This window comes from Emys orbicularis, chromosome 24 (genome assembly GCF_028017835.1).
Source record: "Emys orbicularis isolate rEmyOrb1 chromosome 24, rEmyOrb1.hap1, whole genome shotgun sequence".
Lineage (NCBI taxonomy): Eukaryota > Metazoa > Chordata > Testudines > Emydidae > Emys > Emys orbicularis.
In genome coordinates, this window is record NC_088706.1 from 17,906,512 (window position 1) to 17,925,981 (window position 19,470).

At 55.1% G+C, this 19,470-nt stretch overlaps 1 protein-coding gene across 1 annotated transcript; it reads right to left on the reverse strand.

Annotated features, from left to right (window-relative positions):
• Positions 1-201: 201 nt before the first annotated feature.
• Positions 202-18,206, reverse strand: TUFM (Tu translation elongation factor, mitochondrial). Its single transcript, XM_065422135.1, has 11 exons — positions 18,138-18,206; positions 11,516-11,562; positions 8,409-8,571; positions 7,821-7,987; positions 6,576-6,680; positions 1,711-1,875; positions 1,504-1,636; positions 1,295-1,399; positions 1,033-1,184; positions 830-949; positions 202-656 (listed from the first exon to the last, which is right to left on the reverse strand). The coding sequence occupies exons 1-11, from the start codon at positions 18,184-18,186 to the stop codon at positions 489-491; spliced, it is 1,374 nt and encodes a 457-aa protein (XP_065278207.1). The 5' UTR covers positions 18,187-18,206; the 3' UTR covers positions 202-488.
• Positions 18,207-19,470: the final 1,264 nt, after the last annotated feature.

The following is a 19,470-nucleotide window of genomic DNA, read 5'->3' on the forward strand; positions in this document are numbered from 1 at the left end:
ACAGGAGCTGGGACCTGCCTGAGAGCAGGACAGGGTGCTACCTGGTCCCTACAGAGCTAGTATCACTGTCCCAGCCCAACCCATGGGGGGGGACATGAGCCTCTGTCACCAGCTGCACCCATGCCAGGAACCCCCTTCATCTAACCGTCACCTCCAGCGCACCCCCCCCCCCCCCCCCAAGAAGCAGGAAGGACCCAGCCATGATTCCGCACCTTTATTAACAAAAGAAACCAAACAGCAGGAAGCTGCATAAGCCCCTACTGGAGGGGCTCTGGGCAGGAGAGCCACCACGGGAGGGCAGTTTGATTTCTGTTGCCCCACGGCAGAGCAGTTCATACAACAGGCAGCTTGCACCCCACTCTGGGTGACCATGATGCTGCCGGGGGCAGCAGTGATAAACAGGTTCGTAGGGGACACCAGCCAGAACTAGCTCCTCCCCCACTGTTTGCAGACACAGGCCTGGGGGCAGAGCCAGCTCAGCTGGGCTTTTAAGCCCCCCACTTATCATCTGGCCCTATCTCCAGCGTCTTGGTGACCACACCGGTGCCAATGGTGCGGTTGCCATCACGCAGTGTGAAGCGCTGACCTTCCTCCAGCACCATGGGCTGCCGCAGGGTGAGGGTCAGGGCTGTGTCCTCGCCAGGCATCACCATCTCCTGCAAGGGGGGGGGGGGGGGGGGGGGGGAAGAGCGGGAGAAGGTCAGAGTGGCACAGCTGGCCGCCAGCCACCACTGACCGGGGTGGGGATAGGGACTGCGATGGGGAAGTTTGGGGAAGCTGGTTCCCCGTGGTGAGCCCACAGGCAGTGCTGGGGGGGGGGGCTCTGTACCTTTCCAGGGGGCAGGATGGTCCGACAGGCCATGTCCCAGGTCAGGGAGAACATGACAGGCATGTAGTTAGAGACGAAAGGCTTGTGCCGCCCACCCTCCTCCTTGCTGAGGATGTACACCTGGGGGGCAGAGGGAGAGACTGTTACAGCCCAGCAGCCCACCTTCCCCGCCCCCCAGCCCACTGCCCCAGCACAGGCCCCACCTGGGCTTCGATCTTCTGATGGGGCTTGATGGAGCCTGGTTTGCACATCACCATGCCACGCCGCATGTCCTCCCGCTTCAGCCCCCGCACCAGTGCGCCAAGGTTGTCCCCGGCCTCGGCCCGCTCCAGGTTCTGGTGGAACATCTCGATGCCTGCGGGGGAGGGATGGGGTGAGCCCGGGTTCCCCAGCCTGGGCAGGGGGGTTTCCCCCACCTCTGGGAGGGGAGAGCAGGTGAGGGGTTCTGTTAGCTGTGCCCCCTACCTGTCACCACGGAGCGCACGTTCCGGTTGTGCCCCACGAACTCGCAGTCATCCCCCTTCCTGAGGATGCCACGCTCCAGCGTCCCCGTCACCACCGTCCCACGCCCTGCAAGGGCAGAGGGGTCAGTGCCATGGGGCCCGGCATAGGGGGTCCCTGGAAAGGCACAGGGCTCAGCATGGGGGCTGGGGGGGGGGGAGAGCGGGCGTTACCTGGGATGGAGTAGATTGATTCGATGGGCAGCAGGAACGGCTTGTCCAGCTCCCGCATGGGCAGTGGGATGTGCGTGTCGACCGCGTCCAGCAGCTTCATGATGGAGTTCAGTCCCAGCTCAGGGCTGCGGTGCTGGGGGAAGGGAGGGCATTAGCATGGGCAGCGGGCAGGTGAGGCGCTGGTGGGAGGGAGAAGGCGGGACTCACCTCCAGGGCGCAGAGGGCAGAGCCCACGATGACGGGCGTCTTCTCCCCATCGTAGCCAAACTCGGAGAGCAGCTCCCGGATCTCCAGCTCCACCAGCTCCAGCATCTCCTGGTCCTCCACTGCGTCCGCCTTGTTGATGTACACCACGATGTGCCGCACCCCAATCTGAGGGGACCACAGGGTGAGGGACAGCCCAGCCAGCCCCAGCCTGGTCCTCGGGGAGGGGATCCCCTGGCTCACAGCCCATGCCCAGGGCTTCTGGCAAAGACGCCCCGTGACACACTGTACCCCCACAACAGTGCCCTGGCACCCCCATATTCACCACTGTGATAGGATTATGACTTGTTCGGTACAAAGTCTGCCTGTGAGGTACATAAAAATGGCCCTACTGGGTCAGACCAAAGGTCCATTTAGCCCGGTATCCTGTCTTCCAAAAGTGTCCAGTGCCAGGTGCCCCAGAGGGAATGAACAGAACAGGGAATCATCAAGTGATCCATCCCCTGTCACCTCTTCCCAGCTTCTGGCAAACAGAGGCTACGGACACCATCCCTGCCCATCCTGGCTAATAGCCATTGATGGACCTATCCTCCATGAATGTATCTAGTTCTTTTTTGAACCTCATTATGGACTTGGCCTTCACAACATCCTCTAGCAAGGAGTTCCACAGGTTGATTGTGTGTTGTGTGAAGAAATACTTCCTTTTATTTGTTTTAAGCCTTCTGCTTATTAATTTCATTGGGTGACCCCTAGTTCTTGTGTTATGAGAAGTAGTAAACCACACTTCCTTATCTACCTTCTCTACACCAGTTATGATTTTATAGACCTCAATCGTATCTCCCCTTAACCGTCTCTTTTCCAAGCTGAAAAGTCAGTCTTATTAATCTTTCCTCATACAGAAGCTGTTCCATACCCTTAATCATTTTTGTTAATCTTTTCCAATTCCAATATATCTTTTTTGAGGTGGGGCGACCACATCTGCATGCAGTATTCGAGATGTGGGCGTACCATGGATTTATATAGAGACATGATATTTTCTATCCTATTATCTATCCCTTTCTTAATTATTCCGAGCATTCTGTTGGCTTTTTTGACTGCCACTGCACATTGAGTGGATGTTTTCAGAGAACTATCCACAATGACTCCAAGATCTCTTTCTTGAGTGGTAACAGCTAATTTAGACCTCATCGTTTTATATGTATAGTTGGGATTACGTTTTCCAATGTGCATTACTTTGCATTTATCAACATTAAATTTCATCTGCCATTTTGTTGCCCAGTCATCCAGTTTTGAGGGATCCTTTTGTAGTTCTTCGCAGTCTGCCTGGGACTTAACTATCTTTAGTAATTTGTATCGTCTGCAAATTTTGCCACCTCACTGTTTACCCATTTTTCCAGATCATTTATGAGCATATTGAATAGGACTGGGCACAATACAGACCCTTGGGGGACACCACTATTTACCCCTCTCCATTCTGAAAACTGACCATTTATATCTACCCTTTGTTTCCTATCTTTTAAACAGTTACCAATCCATGAGAGCACCTTCCCTCTTATCCTGTGGCAGCTTACTTTGCGTAAGAGCCTTTGTTGAGGGACCTTGTCTAACGCTTTCTGAAAATCTAAGTACACTATATCCACTGGATCCCTCTTGTCCACATGCTTGTTGACCCCCTCAAAGAATTCTAGTAGATTGGCGAGGCATGATTTCCCTTTACTAAAACCATGTTGACTCTTCCTCAACAAATTATATTCATCTATATGTCTGACAATTTTATTCTTTACTATAGTTTCAACCAGTTTGCCCAGTACTGAAGTCAGGTTTTCAGGCCTGTAATTGCCGGGATCATCTCTGGAGCCCTTTTTAAAAATTGGCGTCACATTAGCTATCCTCCAGTCATCTGGTACTAGGGTGACCAGATGTCCCGATTTTATATGGACAGTCCTGATATTTGGGGCTTTTTTTTTAAAATATGGGCTCCTATTACCCCCCACCCCGTCCCGATTTTTCACACTTGCTATCTGGTCACCCTATCTGGTACAGAAGCTGATTTAAATGATAGGTTACAAACTACAGTTAGTAGTTCTGCAATTTCACGTTTGAGTTCCTTCAGAACTCTTGGGTGATACCATCTGGTCCTGGTGACTTATTACTGTTTAGTTTATCAATTTGTTCCAAAACCTTCTCTAATGACACCTCAATTTTGGACAGTTCCTCAGATCTGTTACCTAAAAAGAATGGCTTAGATTTGGGAATCTCCCTCACATCCTGAGCCGTGAAGACCAATGCAAAGAATTCATTTAGTTTTTCCACAATGGCCTTATCGTCCTTGAGTGCTCCTTTAGCACCTTGATCGTCCAGTGGGCCCACTGATTGTTTGGCAGGCTTCCGATGTACATAAAAAAAAATTGCTATTACTTTTTGCATCTTTGGCTAACTATTCCTCATATTCTTTTTTGGCCTTCCTAATTATATTTTTACACTTCCTTTGCCAATGCTCCTTTCTATTTTCCTCATTAGGATTTAACTTCCACTTTTTAAAGGATGCCTTTTTGCCTCTCACTGCTTCTTTTACTTTGTTGTTTAGCCATGGTAGCTCTTGTTTGGTTCTCTTAATATGTGTTTTAATTTGGGGATACATTTAAGTTGAGCCTCTATTATGGGGTCTTTAAAAAGTTTCCATGCAGCTTGCAGGGATTTCACTTTTGGCGCTGAACCTTTTAATTTCTGTTTCACTAACTTCCTCATTTTTGTGTAGTTCCCCTTTCTGAAATTAAATGCTACAGTGTTGGGCCACTGTGGTGTTTTCCCTGCCACGGGGATGTTAAATTTCATTATATTATGGTCACTATTACCAAGAGGTCCAGCTATATTCACCTCTTGGACCTGATCTTGTGCTCCACTTGGGACTAAATCAAGAATTGCCTCTCCTCTTGTGGGTTCCAGGACCAGCTGCTCTAAGAAGCAGTCATTTAAGGGTCAAGAAATTTTATCTCTGCATCCCATCCAGAGGTGACATGTACCCAGTCAATATGGGGATAATTGATATCCCCCATTATTAATTATTATTATTATTGAGTTTTTTTATTTTAATAGCCTCTCTAATCTCCCTGAGCATTTCACAGTCACGATCACCATCCTGGTCAGGTGATCAGTAATATATCCCTACTGCTATATTCTTATTATTAGAGCATGGAATTTTTATCCATAGAGATTCTATGGTACAGTTTGATTCATTTATGATTTTTACTTCATTTGATTCTATGCTTTCTTTCACATCTAGTGCCACTCCCCCACCAGCACGACCTGTTCTGTCCTTCCAATATGTTTTGTACCCTGGTATTACTGTGTCCCATTGATTATCCTCATTCCACCAAGTTTCTGTGATGCCTATTTTATCAATATTCTCTAGTTCACCCATCTTATTATTTAGACTTCTAGTATTGGTATATAAGCTCTTTAAAAACTTGTCTCCTTTTAGCTGTCTGCCGTTACATGATGTAATTGAATGGGACTATTTTTTATTTGATTGTTTCTGATCAGACCCTGCCTGTATTTTCTCATTTTCCGCCCTCACTAGGACAGAGAGATTCTCTATTAATAGATCCTCCCCTAAGGGATGTACGAACCATGTGCTCCTCCGCACCGGTTGGCTTTCCCCCAGCCATTAGTTTAAAAACTGCTCTACGACCTTTTTAATGTTAAGTGCCAGCAATCTGGTTCCATTTTGGGTTAGATGGAGCCCATCTTTCCTGTACAGGCTCTGCCTTTCCCAAAAGTTTCCCCAGTTCCTAATAAATCTAAACCCCTCCTCCCTGCACCATCGTCTCATCCATGCATTGAGACTCTGCAGTTCTGCCTGCCTACCTGGCCCTGCGCGTGGAACCAGGAGGTATCATGTTAAAAGTCTTGAGCTGTTGAACATTAATATCCTGTTGGATTGTAGGTGCCGTCATTGGATGGGAAGTTATGAAGTTTTGCTGTGTGTGTGTTAGTGAAATATGTTGTGAGACACCCACAACCAGCCTTTCAGGTACAACAATGGAGGAGCCAGACAGCGCTGATGGCCCATTAAGGGGAATCCACACTCCCAGGGACTGTCCCAGGAACTGTGTACAATGGAGACCTCTCAGAGAGAGCAGGTACACAATGGAGGCTGCTTGACTCAATCACAGCAAAGGCTCTTTCCCCAGCTGGAAGAAGCTACACAAGGGGGAAGTGACATCATCACTGGTCCTCACCCCCCAACTCAGCACCTGGGAACCCGGCTGGGGGACACTGAACGGGGAAGGGGGTCCCAGGCTGGAAAGGAGAATCCCAGGGTGAGAGACAGCTGGATTCAAACCCTGTCTAGGTAACAGAACTCAGGCTGCAGACGTGTTTCATTTCTTAGGTAACCAGCTTTGAGCTGCACACCTATTACTTATAATTACTTACAATCCACCTGTCTGTCGCGAATACACCTGTTTGGTAAGTTACCTACAACAGCGCGTTTTGGCTGAAGTGCTTGGGGAATCTGCTCGGGGGCAAGGGCTGGTGCATGCCCACTGTCCTTTGTAGAAGTGGCAGACTGGGTAATAAACGTACACCGGACAGGCTTCTGACCAGGGCAGGACAGTCCAGGTCTGGGGGCCTAGGTTGCGGAGCTGGGGAGGATTGGCTGGAACCTCTCTAGTGCTGGTTCATGAGTGGCTGGGAGAAGCCTTCATGTAACTGCAGCTGGGTGTGTCCCTGGCTGTGTGTGTGCAGGACCTGGAGGGGTTTGCAGCTTGTCCCAGCATCACAGTGAGGGAGGGGGCCCAGGCTGGTGAGCTCAGTGGTACCCCAGTTCCAGGTTGCACCCTGGGGAACTCCTCACCCCCCCTCACCTGTTTGGCCAGCAGCAAGTGCTCTCGGGTCTGCGGCATCTGCCCGTCTGTCGCTGCCACCACGAGGATGCAGCCGTCTAAGGGAGCGGTGCCAGTGATCATGTTCTGGAAGAGAGGGACGGCGGTGCTCAGATGCCGGGACCTGGGGATGGGGGCAGGGGAGCCAGCACAGGCTGGGGAGGGAACGGAACTCGGGGGCGGGAATGTGTTATTGTTGCACCGAGCTTGACGGTGAAGTTGTTGGGGTGACACACACAGACCCAATCCCCAGTGGAGGAAGAGTGAAACCACCCACAGTACAGCCGCTCCCCGCCCATGCCCTTCGCTGCTCCCTCGCCCACACCCTGCTCCTCCCCTGCTCCCCACCCACCCACTGTTCCTCCGGGGCTGGGAGGAGGAAGTGGTGGGGTGGGCGGGGAGAGAGAGAGAAGGGGAGGGGGTCTCAGGGGCAGGGAGGAGGAAGTGGGGGAGGGGAGGGGTCTCGGGTCAGGGAGGAGGAAGCGGGGGGGGGCGGGAAGGTCTTGAGGGCTGGGAGGATGAACGGGGGTGAAGGTGTCTCAGAGGCTATGTAGAGGAAGCAGGGGTGAGGAGGGTGTCTCAGGGGCCAGGCGAAGGAACTGAGGGTGTGTGTGGGGACAGAGGAAGGGATGGGGGTGGTCTATCTTTGGGAACAGAAGGATGGAGAGTGGTGAGTGTGGGGACAGAGGGATGCACAAAGGGAGGGGCACAGAGGTGGACAAAGGTGAGTACGTTTGGGGACAGAAGGAGGGGCAGGCTAGAGGGGGTGAGTTTGGGGGTATGGAGGTGCAGAGAGGCAGGCAGAGGGCTGTGTGTGGGGACAGACGGAAGGACAGGCTAGAGGGGGTGAGTTTGGGGGTACAGAGGTGCAGAGGCAGGCAGATGCTGTGTGTGCGGGGACAGACGGAGGGACAGGCTGGGGGGGTGCGTTTGGGGATAGAGGGGGCAGGTTTGGAGGTACGGAGGTGCAGAGAGGCAGGCAGAGGGCTGTGGGGTTAGGGGATAGAGGCAGGAACAGGAGGGTGTGGGCAGGGACAGCGGGGCACATGGGGATGCGCGTGTGAGGACAGGAAGAGATTGAGGGGGTGCGTTCGGGGACTGGAAGGCAAGGGGAGGCTTGGCCCTTTAAGACAGCAGAATTCTGGGAAATGTGGCTGCCTAGCACTACCACAACAACTCACCCACAGGCTGAAAGGGGCAGGTCCCGCCCGCCCGCCCTGCCCTCACCTTGACGTAGTCGGCGTGGCCGGGGCAGTCGGTGTGGGCGTAGTGCCGGTTGGCCGTGGCATACTCCACATGGGAGGAGTTGATGGTGATGCCACGAGCCTTCTCCTCTGGCGCATTGTCGATCTCCTCGTACTTCTTGAACTTGGCACCTCCAGTCTCAGCTAGGACTGGGGGGGGGGGGGGGGGGGGGAGGGGGGGAGAGGAGAAAGGGGGTGAGTAACCAGCTGGGGAGCAGAGGCGGGCTGGGAGCCAGGACGCCTGGGTTCTATCCCAGCTCTGGGAGTGGGGTCTAGTGGGTTACAGCAGGGAGGGCTAGGAGCCAGGACGTCTGGGTTGAATACCTAGCGTTGCCAGTGACCTTCTCTATGACCGTGGGCCAGTCCTTTCTCCACGTGGCTCCTGTTTCCACTCTCACCCCTTTAGCCGGGAGCTCTTGGGGGCAGGGGCTGTTCCCTTTGGGGCTGTGCGGCACCCGGCACCAGCACTCCTGGTCAGGGGCCTCGGGCAGCTACCAGGACCCAATCAATGGGGCCAGGGGCACAGGAAACCCCAGGACACGCAACCCCCTGCTCCAGGCCCCCCACTCACTTTTGGTGATGGCAGCCGTCAGCGTGGTCTTGCCGTGGTCCACGTGCCCGATGGTGCCCACGTTGACATGGGGCTTGTCCCGCACGTAGGTTTTCTTGGCCTCGACAGCGAAGCTGCGCAGCAGGAGGGGGCAGAGGCGGGAGGCTGGGCTGGGCGGGGATCCCTAGGGGCACAGGGAGCCATGGCATGAGTATATCCCCCACGACCTCCCCCCCAACCCCACCCCCCACAACCTCCCCCCACAGCTCCCCACCCCCCACAACTCCCCACAGCTCCCCACCGCTCCCCAGCTCCCCCACCCACCACAACTCCCCACAGCTCCCCAGCTCCCCCCCCCCCACAACTCCCCACATCCCCATCCCTCCACCGACCACACCCGGGCTCCATCCCCCAACCCCACCCCCCACAGCTCCCCACATCCCCATCCCCCCACCGACCCTACCTGGGCTCCATCCCCCAACCCCACCCCCCACAGCTCCCCACATCCCCATCCCCCCACCCAGGCTCCACCCCCCAACCCCACCCACCACAGCTCCCCACATCCCCATCCCTCCACCGACCACACCCGGGCTCCATCCCCCAACCCCACCCCCCACAGCTCCCCACATCCCCATCCCCCCACCGACCCTACCTGGGCTCCATCCCCCAACCCCACCCACCACAGCTCCCCACATCCCCATTCTCCCTGCCAGCTCCACCCCCCAACCCCACCCACCACAGCTCCCCACATCCCCATCCCCCCACCGACCCTACCTGGGCTCCACCCCCCAACCCCACCCCCCACAACTCCTCACATCCCCATCCCTCCACCGACCCTACCTGGGCTCCATCCCCCAACCCCACCCCCCACAACTCCCCACATCCCCATCCCCCCACCCAGGCTCCACCCCCCAACCCCCCCCACCACAACTCCCCACATCCCCATCCCTCCACCGACCCTACCTGGGCTCCATCCCCCAACCCCACCCACCACAGCTCCCCACATCCCCATTCTCCCTGCCAGCTCCACCCCCCAACCCCACCCACCACAGCTCCCCACATCTCCATCCCCCCACCGACCCTACCTGGGCTCCACCCCCCAACCCCACCCACCACAACTTCTCACATCCCCATCCCTCCACCGACCCTACCTGGGCTCCATCCCCCAACCCCACCCCCCACAACTCCCCACATCCCCATCCCCCCACCCAGGCTCCACCCCCAACCCCCCCCACCACAACTCCCCACATCCCCATTCTCCCTGCCAGCTCCACCCCCCAACCCCACCCACCACAGCTCCCCACATCCCCATCCCCCCACCCAGGCTCCACCCCCCAACCCCACCCCCCACAGCTCCCCACATCCCCATCCCTCCACCGACCCTACCTGGGCTCCATCCCCCAACCCCACCCCCCACAACTGCCCCCATCCCCATCCCTCCACCAACCCTACCTGGGCTCCATCCCCCAACCCCACAACTCCCCACATCCCCATCCCCCCACCCAGGCTCCACCCCCCAACCCCACCCACCACAGCTCCCCACATCCCCATCCCTCCACCGACCCTACCTGGGCTCCATCCCCCAACCCCACCCCCCACAGCTCCCCACATCCCCATCCCCCCACCCAGGCTCCACCCTCCAACCCCACCCACCATAACTCCCCACATCCCCATCCCTCCACCGACCCTACCTGGGCTCCATCCCCCAACCCCACCCCCCACATCCCCATCCCTCCACCGACCCTACCTGGGCTCCATCCCCCTACCCCACCCCCCACAGCTCCCCACATCCCCATCCCCCCACCCAGGCTCCACCCCCCAACCCCACCCCCCACAGCTCCCCACATCCCCATCCCTCCACCGACCCTACCTGGGCTCCATCCCCCAACCCCACCCCCCACATCCCCATCCCCCCACCCAGGCTCCACCCCCCAACCCCACCCACCACAGCTCCCCACGTCCCCATCCCTCCACCGACCCTACCTGGGCTCCATCCCCCAACCCCACCCCCCACAGCTCCCCACATCCCCATCCCCCCACCCAGGCTCCACCCTCCAACCCCACCCACCACAGCTCCCCACATCCCTCCACCGACCACACCCGGGCTCCACCCCCCAAAGCTCCCCACATCCCCATTCTCCCTGCCAGCTCCACCCCCCCCCCACTGACTCCACCATGGCTCCATCCTCCACAGCCTCCCCCTACAGCTCCCCACATCCCCACCAACCTCACCTGGGCTCCAACCCCCACAGGGCTCCACCCCACATCGCTCCTCACATCCCCATCCCCCCATCAATCCACGACATGCACCACAGCTCCCATAGCCACCCCCAACCTCACCAGCCACCCAACCCACCAGGGTTCTCCAAGCCCCCGACCACCACCACCACCACACACACAGCTGGGCTCCCCACAATCCACTTGTCACGCAGTGGGAGGGGGCTCAGGGCCCTGCACCCCCGGCTTCCTGCAATTCACCATGACTCTCAGCCAGCCAGTAAAGCAGATGGTTTATTTAGACGACAGGAACACAGTCCAAGACAGGTCTTGCAGGCACAGACATCAGGACCCCCTCAGATAGGTCCATCTTGGGGTCCCAGGGCACTACACCACAGCCCCCTTGGAAGGTCAGAGTCCCGTCTGCCTCACAGCCATTCCACCAACCAGCCCTGAAACTCTCTCCTCTTTGTTCAGTTTCCCGGGCAAAGGTGTCACCTGGCCTCTAACCCCTTCCTGGGTTCTCATGTTACATGCTCAGGTATTCTCCCTCGGCCAGTCTCCCATCCCCCAATGCAGACTATCCTAGCCACACTCCCCTGCCTTCCCAGCCAACACTCCCTTCTCAGCATTCACAGACCACATTAAGAACAGTCCCAGTTCATCACACCACTTTCCCAACCCCCACCTCATTTACAACCCCCATCACAGCCCCCCCACCCACATCCCCCCCCACCTCCCTAACAACTCCAACCCACCCAACATAGCTCCCCCACTGCCCCTAACACCCTCCTCACCCCCAGTTTCCCCCTTCTGTGGCCAAGGCCCCAAACACCCCAGTGCACTGGGGGAGCGTGTGTATGGTCACGGCAGTTACCCGCACAGCCCATCCCAGCCAGGTGGCTCCTTACCGTCCCCAAGACGCCCAGCAGGTAGTGGGAGAGGCAGCCCCGGAAACCTGGAAGAGGTACAGGGAAAAGCTGTGATCACCCTGTCGCACTGTTCAGTCCCCGCCCCCATCTCCCGTCAGCTTGGAGGCTCCCCCCACTCCCTGTCTGGTCATCAGGAGCCCCTGGTGCTTCTCGACTTGTGCCTGGATCGGAAGCTCTTTGGGGCAGGGACTCACTCTATTGTGTTTGTGCAGCACCTTGCTCACTAAGCGGAGTGGCCCTGGGCTGGACTCCTGGGTTCACTCCCCAGCTCTGGCGTTGAACAAGCCCGATCTCCTTTCCATACTTCACTTTCCCTCTCCGACTCTACCTAGAACTGCATATTCTTTGGGGTAGGCGGTCCTCAGCACGCCAGGAGCCCGCTCTCCACTGGGATCTAGCACTGCCAGCTAGTCATTATCCTCACAATACAAAACCGCCTTGAGAAAGTGGAGAGTTGGACTGAAATCAACAAGATGAAATTCAGTAAAGACAAGCCAAGCGCTTAAGTTAAAATCCAAGGCACAGCTACAAACCGGGGACTCGCTGGCTGGCAGTTGCACTGCTGGTCAGGATCTGTGGTTAGAGCAGGTCACACACTGAATGAGTCAGTGATGTGGCCCAGGTGTGAAAAGGCAGATCTCAGTCTGGGGCATATTAACAGGTGTGTTGCATGTAAGACACAGGAGGTAGTTGTCGCCCTTGGCAATGGTGAGGTCTCAGCTGGAGTGCTGGGTGTAATTCAAGGTGCCAGAGTTTAGGAGAGATGGGGACAAACTGGAGAGTCCACAGAAGAGCAACAAAACTGATCAAAGGTTTAGAAAACCTGACCTGTGAGGAAAGGTTAAAAACCTGGGCCTGTTTAGTCTAGAGAAGAGAAGACGGAGGGGGGACTCTTCAGCTTGGTTATGGGCTGTTATAGAGGATAAGAACTTAAGAGCGGCCAGACTGGGTCAGACCAGAGATCCATCTACCCCAGTATCCTGTCTTCTAACAGTGGCCAATGCCAGGTGCCCCAGAGGGAATGAACAGAACAGGGAATCATCAAGTGACCCATCCTCTGTCACCCATTCCCAGCTTCTGGCAAAGAGAGGCTAGGGACACCATTAATGGATCTATCTTCCATGAACTTATCTAGTTCTTTTATGAATCATGTTATAGTCTTGGCCTTCACAACATCCTCTGGTGAGGAGTTCCACAGGTTGACTGCATGTTGTATGAAAAAATACTTCCTTTTGTTTGTTTTTAACCTGCTGCCTATTAATTTCATTTGGTGACCCCTAGTTCTTGTGTTATGAGGAGGAGTAAATAACACTTCCTTATTTACTTTCTCCACACCAGTCATGATTTTATAGACCTCTATCATATCCCCCCTTAGTTGTCTCTTTTCCAAGCTGAAAAGTCCCAGTCTTATTAATTTCTCTTCATACAGCAGCCGTTCCATAGCCCTAATAATTTTTGTTACCCATTTCTGTACCTTTTCCAATTCCAATATATCTTTTTTGACATGGGGTGACCACATCTGCATGCCGTATTCAAGATGTGAGCGTACCATGGATTAGAGGCAATATGATATTTTCTGTCTTATCATCTCTCCCTTTCTTAATGATGCCCAACATTCTGTTCGCTTTTTCGGCTGCGCATTGAGTGGATGTTTTCAGAGAACTATCCACAGTGACTCCCAGATCTCTCTCACGAGTGATAACAGCTAATTTAGACCCCATTGTTTTATATGTAGAGTTGGGATTACATTTTCCAATGTACATTACTTTGCATTTATCAACAATTGAATTTCATCTGCCATTTTGTTGCCCAGTCACCGAGTTTTATGGGATCCTTTTGTCGCTCTTCGCACTGGGACTTAACTATCTTGAGTAGTTTTGTATCATCTGCAAATTTTGCCACCTCAGTGTTTACCCCTTTTTCCAGATCATTTATTAATATGTTAAATAGGATTGGTCCCAGTACAGACCCCTGGGGGACACCACTATTTACCTCTCTCCATTCTGAGAACTGACCATTTATTCCTACCCTTTGTTTCCTATCTTTTAACCAGTTACCAGTCCATGAGAAGACCTTCCCTTTTATCCCATGACAGCTCACTTTGCTTAAAAGCCTTTGGTTAGGGGCCTTGTCAAAGGCTTTCTGAAAATCTAAATACACTATATCCACTGGATCCCTCTTGTCCACATGCTTGTTGACCCCCTCAAAGAATTCTAGTAGATTGGTGAGGTATGATTTCCCTTTACAAAAACCATGTTGACTCTTCCCCAACAAATTATGTTCATCTATGTGTCTGGCAATTTTGTTCTTTACTATAGTTTCAACTAGTTTGCCCGGTACTGAAGTCAAGCTTACCGGCCTGTGATTGCTGGGATCATCTCTGGAGCCCTTTTTAAAAATTGGCATAGATTCATAGATTCTAGGACTGGAAGGGACCTTGAGAGGTCATCGAGTCCAGTCCCCTGCCCGCATGGCAGGACCAAATACTGTCTAGACCATCCCTGATAGACATTTATCTAACCTACTCTTAAATATCTCCAGAGATGGAGATTCCACAACCTCCCTAGGCAATTTATTCCAGTGTTTAACCACCCTGACAGTTAGGAACTTTTTCCTAATGTCCAACCTAGACCTCCCTTGCTGCAGTTTAAGCCCATTGCTTCTTGTTCTATCCTTAGAGGCTAAGGTGAACAAGTTTTCTCCCTCCTCCTTATGACACCCTTTTAGATACCTGAAAACTGCTATCATGTCCCCTCTCAGGCATCACATTAGCTATCCTCCAGTCATTTGGTACAGAAGCTGATTTAAATCATAGGTTACAAACTACAGTTAGTAGTTCTGCAATTTCACATTTGAGTTCCTTCAGAACTCTTGGGTGATACCATCTGCTCCTGGTGACTTATTACTATTTAGTTTATCAATTTGTTCCAAAACCTCCTCTAATGACACCTCAATCTGGGACAGTTCCTCAGATTTGTCACCTAAAAAGAATGGCTCAGGTTTGGGAATCTCCCTCACATCCTCAACCGTGAAGACCGATGCAAAGAATTAATTTAGTTTCTCTGCAACGGCCATATCATTCTTGAGTGCTCCTTTAGCATCTCGATCGTCCAGTGGCCGCACTGGTTGTTTAGCAGGCTTCCTGCTTCTGATGTAATTAAAAATTTTGGCTAGCTGTTCTTCAAATTCTTTTTTGGCCTTCCTAACTATATTTTTACACTTCCTTTGCCAGAGTTGATGCTCCTTTCTATTTTCCTCACTAGGATTTAACTTCCACTTTTTAAATGATGCCTTTGTGTCTCTCACTGCTTCTTTTACTTTGTTGTTAGCCACGGTGGCTCTTTTTTGGGTTCTCTTGCTATGTTTGTTAATTTGGGGATACATTTAAGTTGAGCCTCTATTATGGTGTCTTTAAAAAGTTTCCATGCAGCTTGCAGAGATTTCACTTTTGGCGCTGAACCTTTTAATTTCTGTTTCACTAACCTCCTCATTTTTGTGTAGTCCCCCTTTCTGAAATTAAATGCTACAGTGTTGGGCTGCTGTGGTGTTTTCCCCACCACAGGGATGTTAAATTTAATTATATTATGGTCACTATTACCAGGTGGTCCAGCTATATTCACCTCTTGAACCAGATCCTGTGCTCCACTTAGGACTAAATCCAGAACTGCCTCTCCTCTGGTGGGTTCCAGGACCAGCTGCTCCAAGAAGCAGTCATTTAAGGTGTCAAGAAACTTCATCTCTGCATCCCTTTCTGAGGTGATATGTACCCAGTCAATATGGAGATAATTGAAATCCCCTGTTATTGAGTTTTTTTATTTTAATAGTCTCTCTAATATCACTGAGCATTTCAGGTGGTCAGTGATATATCCCTACTGCTATATGCTTATTCTTAGAGCATGGAATTACTATCCATAGAGATTCTATGGTATAGTTTGGTTCATTTAAGATTTTTACTTCATTTGATTCTACGCTTTCTTTCATGGGAATCAATGATCTGCGTTCACTGAAGGTAGGACAAGAAGTAAGAGGCTCAATGTTGGCAAAGGAGATTTAGGTGAGATAGTAGGAAACACTTTCTAACTAGGAGGCTAGTTCAGCTCTGGAACAGGTTATCTAGGAATGCTGTGGGGTCTCCATCTCTAGAAGGTTTTGAGAACAGGCTGGACAAACCCCACTCGGGGTTGGGCTAGGGTTACTTAGCCCTGCCTCGGTGCCAGCGCTGGACTAGATGACCTCTCGAGGTCCCATCCAGCCCCGTGTCTTGTGGTACTTGTGGCTGACTGGCCCCAGCTCCAGTGGGGGCATGGACTGCGCCCGTCCGTGGGGTCGAGAGGGGCACCCTTCTGGATCAGTGGGCGCTGGCACTGCTGGTACAAATGCTCAGGGTTTGTAGTGCTGGGGTGAAGGCAGGGCCGGGGTTATGAGGGATCTCGGTGAATGGGGCAAGAGACAGAGCAGATGGATTCAGACTCTCGGCTGTTCAGGCCAGAAGCACCCACTCTGTGACCATCCAATCCAACCTCCCACCCAGTCCCGATGGAGAATCTCACCCAGTGTCTCCTGCTGACTGCACTGGGGCAGCCCACCCCCAGAGCTGCAGCCCCCAGTAGTTTCTACCCCAATCTCAGTCACTCTCCCACCTAACCCTAACCCTCTCTCCCCAGTAATCCCCTCCCCGCACCCCCCACTTTCTCCAACACCCCCCAGACTACTCTGCTCCCCACCCCCACCAACCCCCAACCCAGACCCCATCCCTCTCCTTTCAGAATCCCTGCTCCCCCTGCCATCACCACCCTGCCCTCACCAAAATTCCTCCCCCTCCTGCCCCATCTCCCAGATCACCCCATAACCCCCTCTTTTGTCCCACAACCTGACTCTTGCCACCCCCAAATCCCTTCCCCCTCCTCCCACCACCAACCCCCCCAAACCCAGATCCCTCCTCCTCTGCATAACCCTGTAACCCCCCTCCACAGCGTAACCTGCATGCTGCACCCCCTGCTCTCCACACAATCCCTCCTGGCCTGATCCAGAGCCACCCCTTCTCTCTCAGGATCCCAGCTCCCCGCTTAGCCCCTCTTCCACCATCAAGCCCTCAAATGCCCCACCACATCACCACCCCCTCCACAGCCACCTGCTCTCCTGAACTCACCTCCTACCCCCAGATCCTCCCTGTCCCCGACAACCTCTCCCTCAACCCCTGCTCCTCCCCATAATCTCCATCCACCACATAACCTGCCTCTATATTCCACCCCCCAAGCCTTCTCTGCCCTCTCAGGATCCCTTCTCCCCCCCAACATCCCCCCCTTCCCAGATCATCCAATTACCCAACGGTAATTAACGACTGGGACAATTTATCAAGGGTCGTGGTGGATTCAAACAGATCAGCTCTAAGATTATTGTGGGGCAGGTCCCTGGCCTGAGCCAAGGGGTCGGACTAAATTATCACAATGGCCTTTCCAGCCCTAAACACTGTGAAAGCCAGACCTACCCCACACTTCCCAGAGACCCCCCCCCGACCTCCTAATCTCCAACCTCCCCCACACCTACCAGAGACCCCCACCTCCTGTAACCTGCCCCTACCTCCCAGAGACCCCCCACCTCCTTCCTGCCCCCCAACCTACCCCCCACCTCCCAGTGACCCCCACCTCCTTCCAGCTCCCTAACCTCCCCCCCACCTCCCAGAGACCCCCACCTCCTGTAACCTCCAGAGACCCCCCCACCTCCTTCCTACCCCCCAACCTACCCCCCACTTCCCAGAGACCCCCCCCACCTCCTGTAACCTGCCCCTACCTCCCAGAGACCCCCCCACCTCCTTCCTGCCCCTAACCTCCCCCCCACCTCCCAGAGACCCCCACCTCCTTCCAGCCCCCTAACCTCCCCCCAGCTCCCAGAGACCCCCACCGCCTGTAACCTCCCCCCCACCTCCCAGAGACCCCCACCTCCTGTAACCTCCCCCCACCTCCCAGAGACCCCCCCATCTCCTTCCTGCCCCCCTACCTCCCCCCGCCTCCTTCCTGCCCCCCAACCTCCCCCCGCCTCCCAGAGACCCCCCCACCTCCTTCCAGCCCCCAGAGACCCCCCACCTCCTGTAACCTGCCCCTACCTCCCAGAGACCCCCCACCTCCTTCCTGCCCCCCAACCTACCCCCCACCTCCCAGTGACCCCCACCTCCTTCCAGCTCCCCAATCTCCGAGACCCCCCCCCACCTCCTGTCCTTCCTGCCCAACCTTCCCCCACGTCCTTCCGGCCCCCCAGAGACCCCCCCATCTCCTTCCTGCCCCCCTACCTCCCCCCGCCTCCTTCCTGCCCCCCAACCTCCCCCCGCCTCCCAGAGACCCCCCCACCTCCTTCCAGCCCCCAGAGACCCCCCACCTCCTGTAACCTGCCCCTACCTCCCAGAGACCCCCCACCTCCTTCCTGCCCCCCAACCTACCCCCCACCTCCCAGTGACCCCCACCTCCTTCCAGCTCCCCAATCTCCGAGACCCCCCCCCACCTCCTGTCCTTCCTGCCCAACCTTCCCCCACGTCCTTCCGGCCCCCCAGAGACCCCCGACCTCCTGTAACCTCCCCCCAGGTCCTTCCTGCTCCCCGGTCACTGACCGGCGACCCCGCTCCGTCCCCCGCGGACCAGCATCACGTGCGCCGCCATCTTTCACCCTGACCGGAAGTAACGTACATGCGGCGGGCGCCAGAGCCAATGAATGAAGCGGGAGACAGCCGCTTCCGCCAGCGAGTCGCGAGCACACCCGAAATGTGGCGCAGCCGCTCTAGCACCATGTAAGAACTCTATGGTGTACCGGGAGCCGCTCTATCTACGACTAGGGGGAGACGCTATTGGACCGGAGGCGCTTCTCTAGCCCCCGGCTAAAGGGAGACTCTATGGCGCTCCTGGAGCCGCTCTAGCCTCCGCCAGGCGTCACTAGGCACAGGAGCAGGGACTCTATGGCACGGGGAGGCGCTCTGCCCACTGACAGTCTATGGTGAGCCTCGCTAGCCAGTTGGGGACTCTATGGTTGCCGGGGGCTGTGACCCCCAGCACAGCTCGGGCAGAGCCGCTCTAGCTCCCTGCGGGGACTCTATGGCAAAGGGGGACGCTTCCTCTCCAGACTCGAGGATGGAAAGGGGGCAACTCTACCCCCAAGTTAGACTCTATGGCCCTGGAGGACTAAGGGCCACTCAACTGTGGGGGTCCCAGGTGCTGACAGACCCTGGGCCTGAACCCACCCGCGTTTCACTCTGCCCGGGGGGGGGGGGTGTCGCTCCCCTCGGCCCTGGACCGGCTCCAGGTCGTCCCCGTCGCTCAGTGCCCAGCACGGACCCACGGCGCCCGGGTGAGCGCCGGGCAGAGCGGCAGAATTACAGCTCGTGTCTGGCTGACTACAGCCCACAAGGACGTTCACCTTTTTTGCAGCAGCAGCAGCAGCGTTACGCTGTCGATTCATATTTAGCTTGTGATCCACTCTGACCCCCAGATCCCTTTCCGCAGGACTCCTTCCTAGGCCGTCATTGCCCATTGTGTGTATGTGCAACTGATTGTTCCTTCCTAAGTGGAGAACTTTGCATTTGTCCTTATTGAATTTCATCCTATTTCCTTCAGACCATTTCTCCAGTTTGTCCAGAATTGGAGCTTCCCCACAGCCAGGCTGCACGGGATAGGGGTGTGTGTGTGTGGGGGGGGGTCACCTGGTGCAGCCCCCTCCCCACCAGCCCCTAGGGGGGAGCAGGGCCACTACAACCAGCGAGACTGAGGCTGGGGCTGTCCCCAGCTGAGCTCCCCAGGCAGGGAGCTGGGACGCTCGTGGGGCTGGCTTGCCCAGGCACTAGGAACCAGACACAGCATGAAGCGGAGCAGCACTCTGCGAACACTGGACAGCCCCAGCTTCCCCTGCTTAGGGCACTGGCTGCAGGAGGATCTCAGCTTTCATTTAATACC

Bases quoted from the DNA above. Each gene is read 5' to 3' on its own strand.
- TUFM (XM_065422135.1), bottom strand. From the start codon at position 18,186: ATGGCGGCGCACGTGATGCTGGTCCGCGGGGGACGGAGCGGGGTCGCC. The intron at 8,572-11,515 runs GTAAGGAGCCAC...CTGTGCCCCTAG, and splicing joins TGCTGGGCGTCTTGGGGACG to GGATCCCCGCCCAGCCCAGC. The intron at 1,400-1,503 runs GTAACGCCCGCT...CTGCCCTTGCAG, and splicing joins ATCAATCTACTCCATCCCAG to GGCGTGGGACGGTGGTGACG.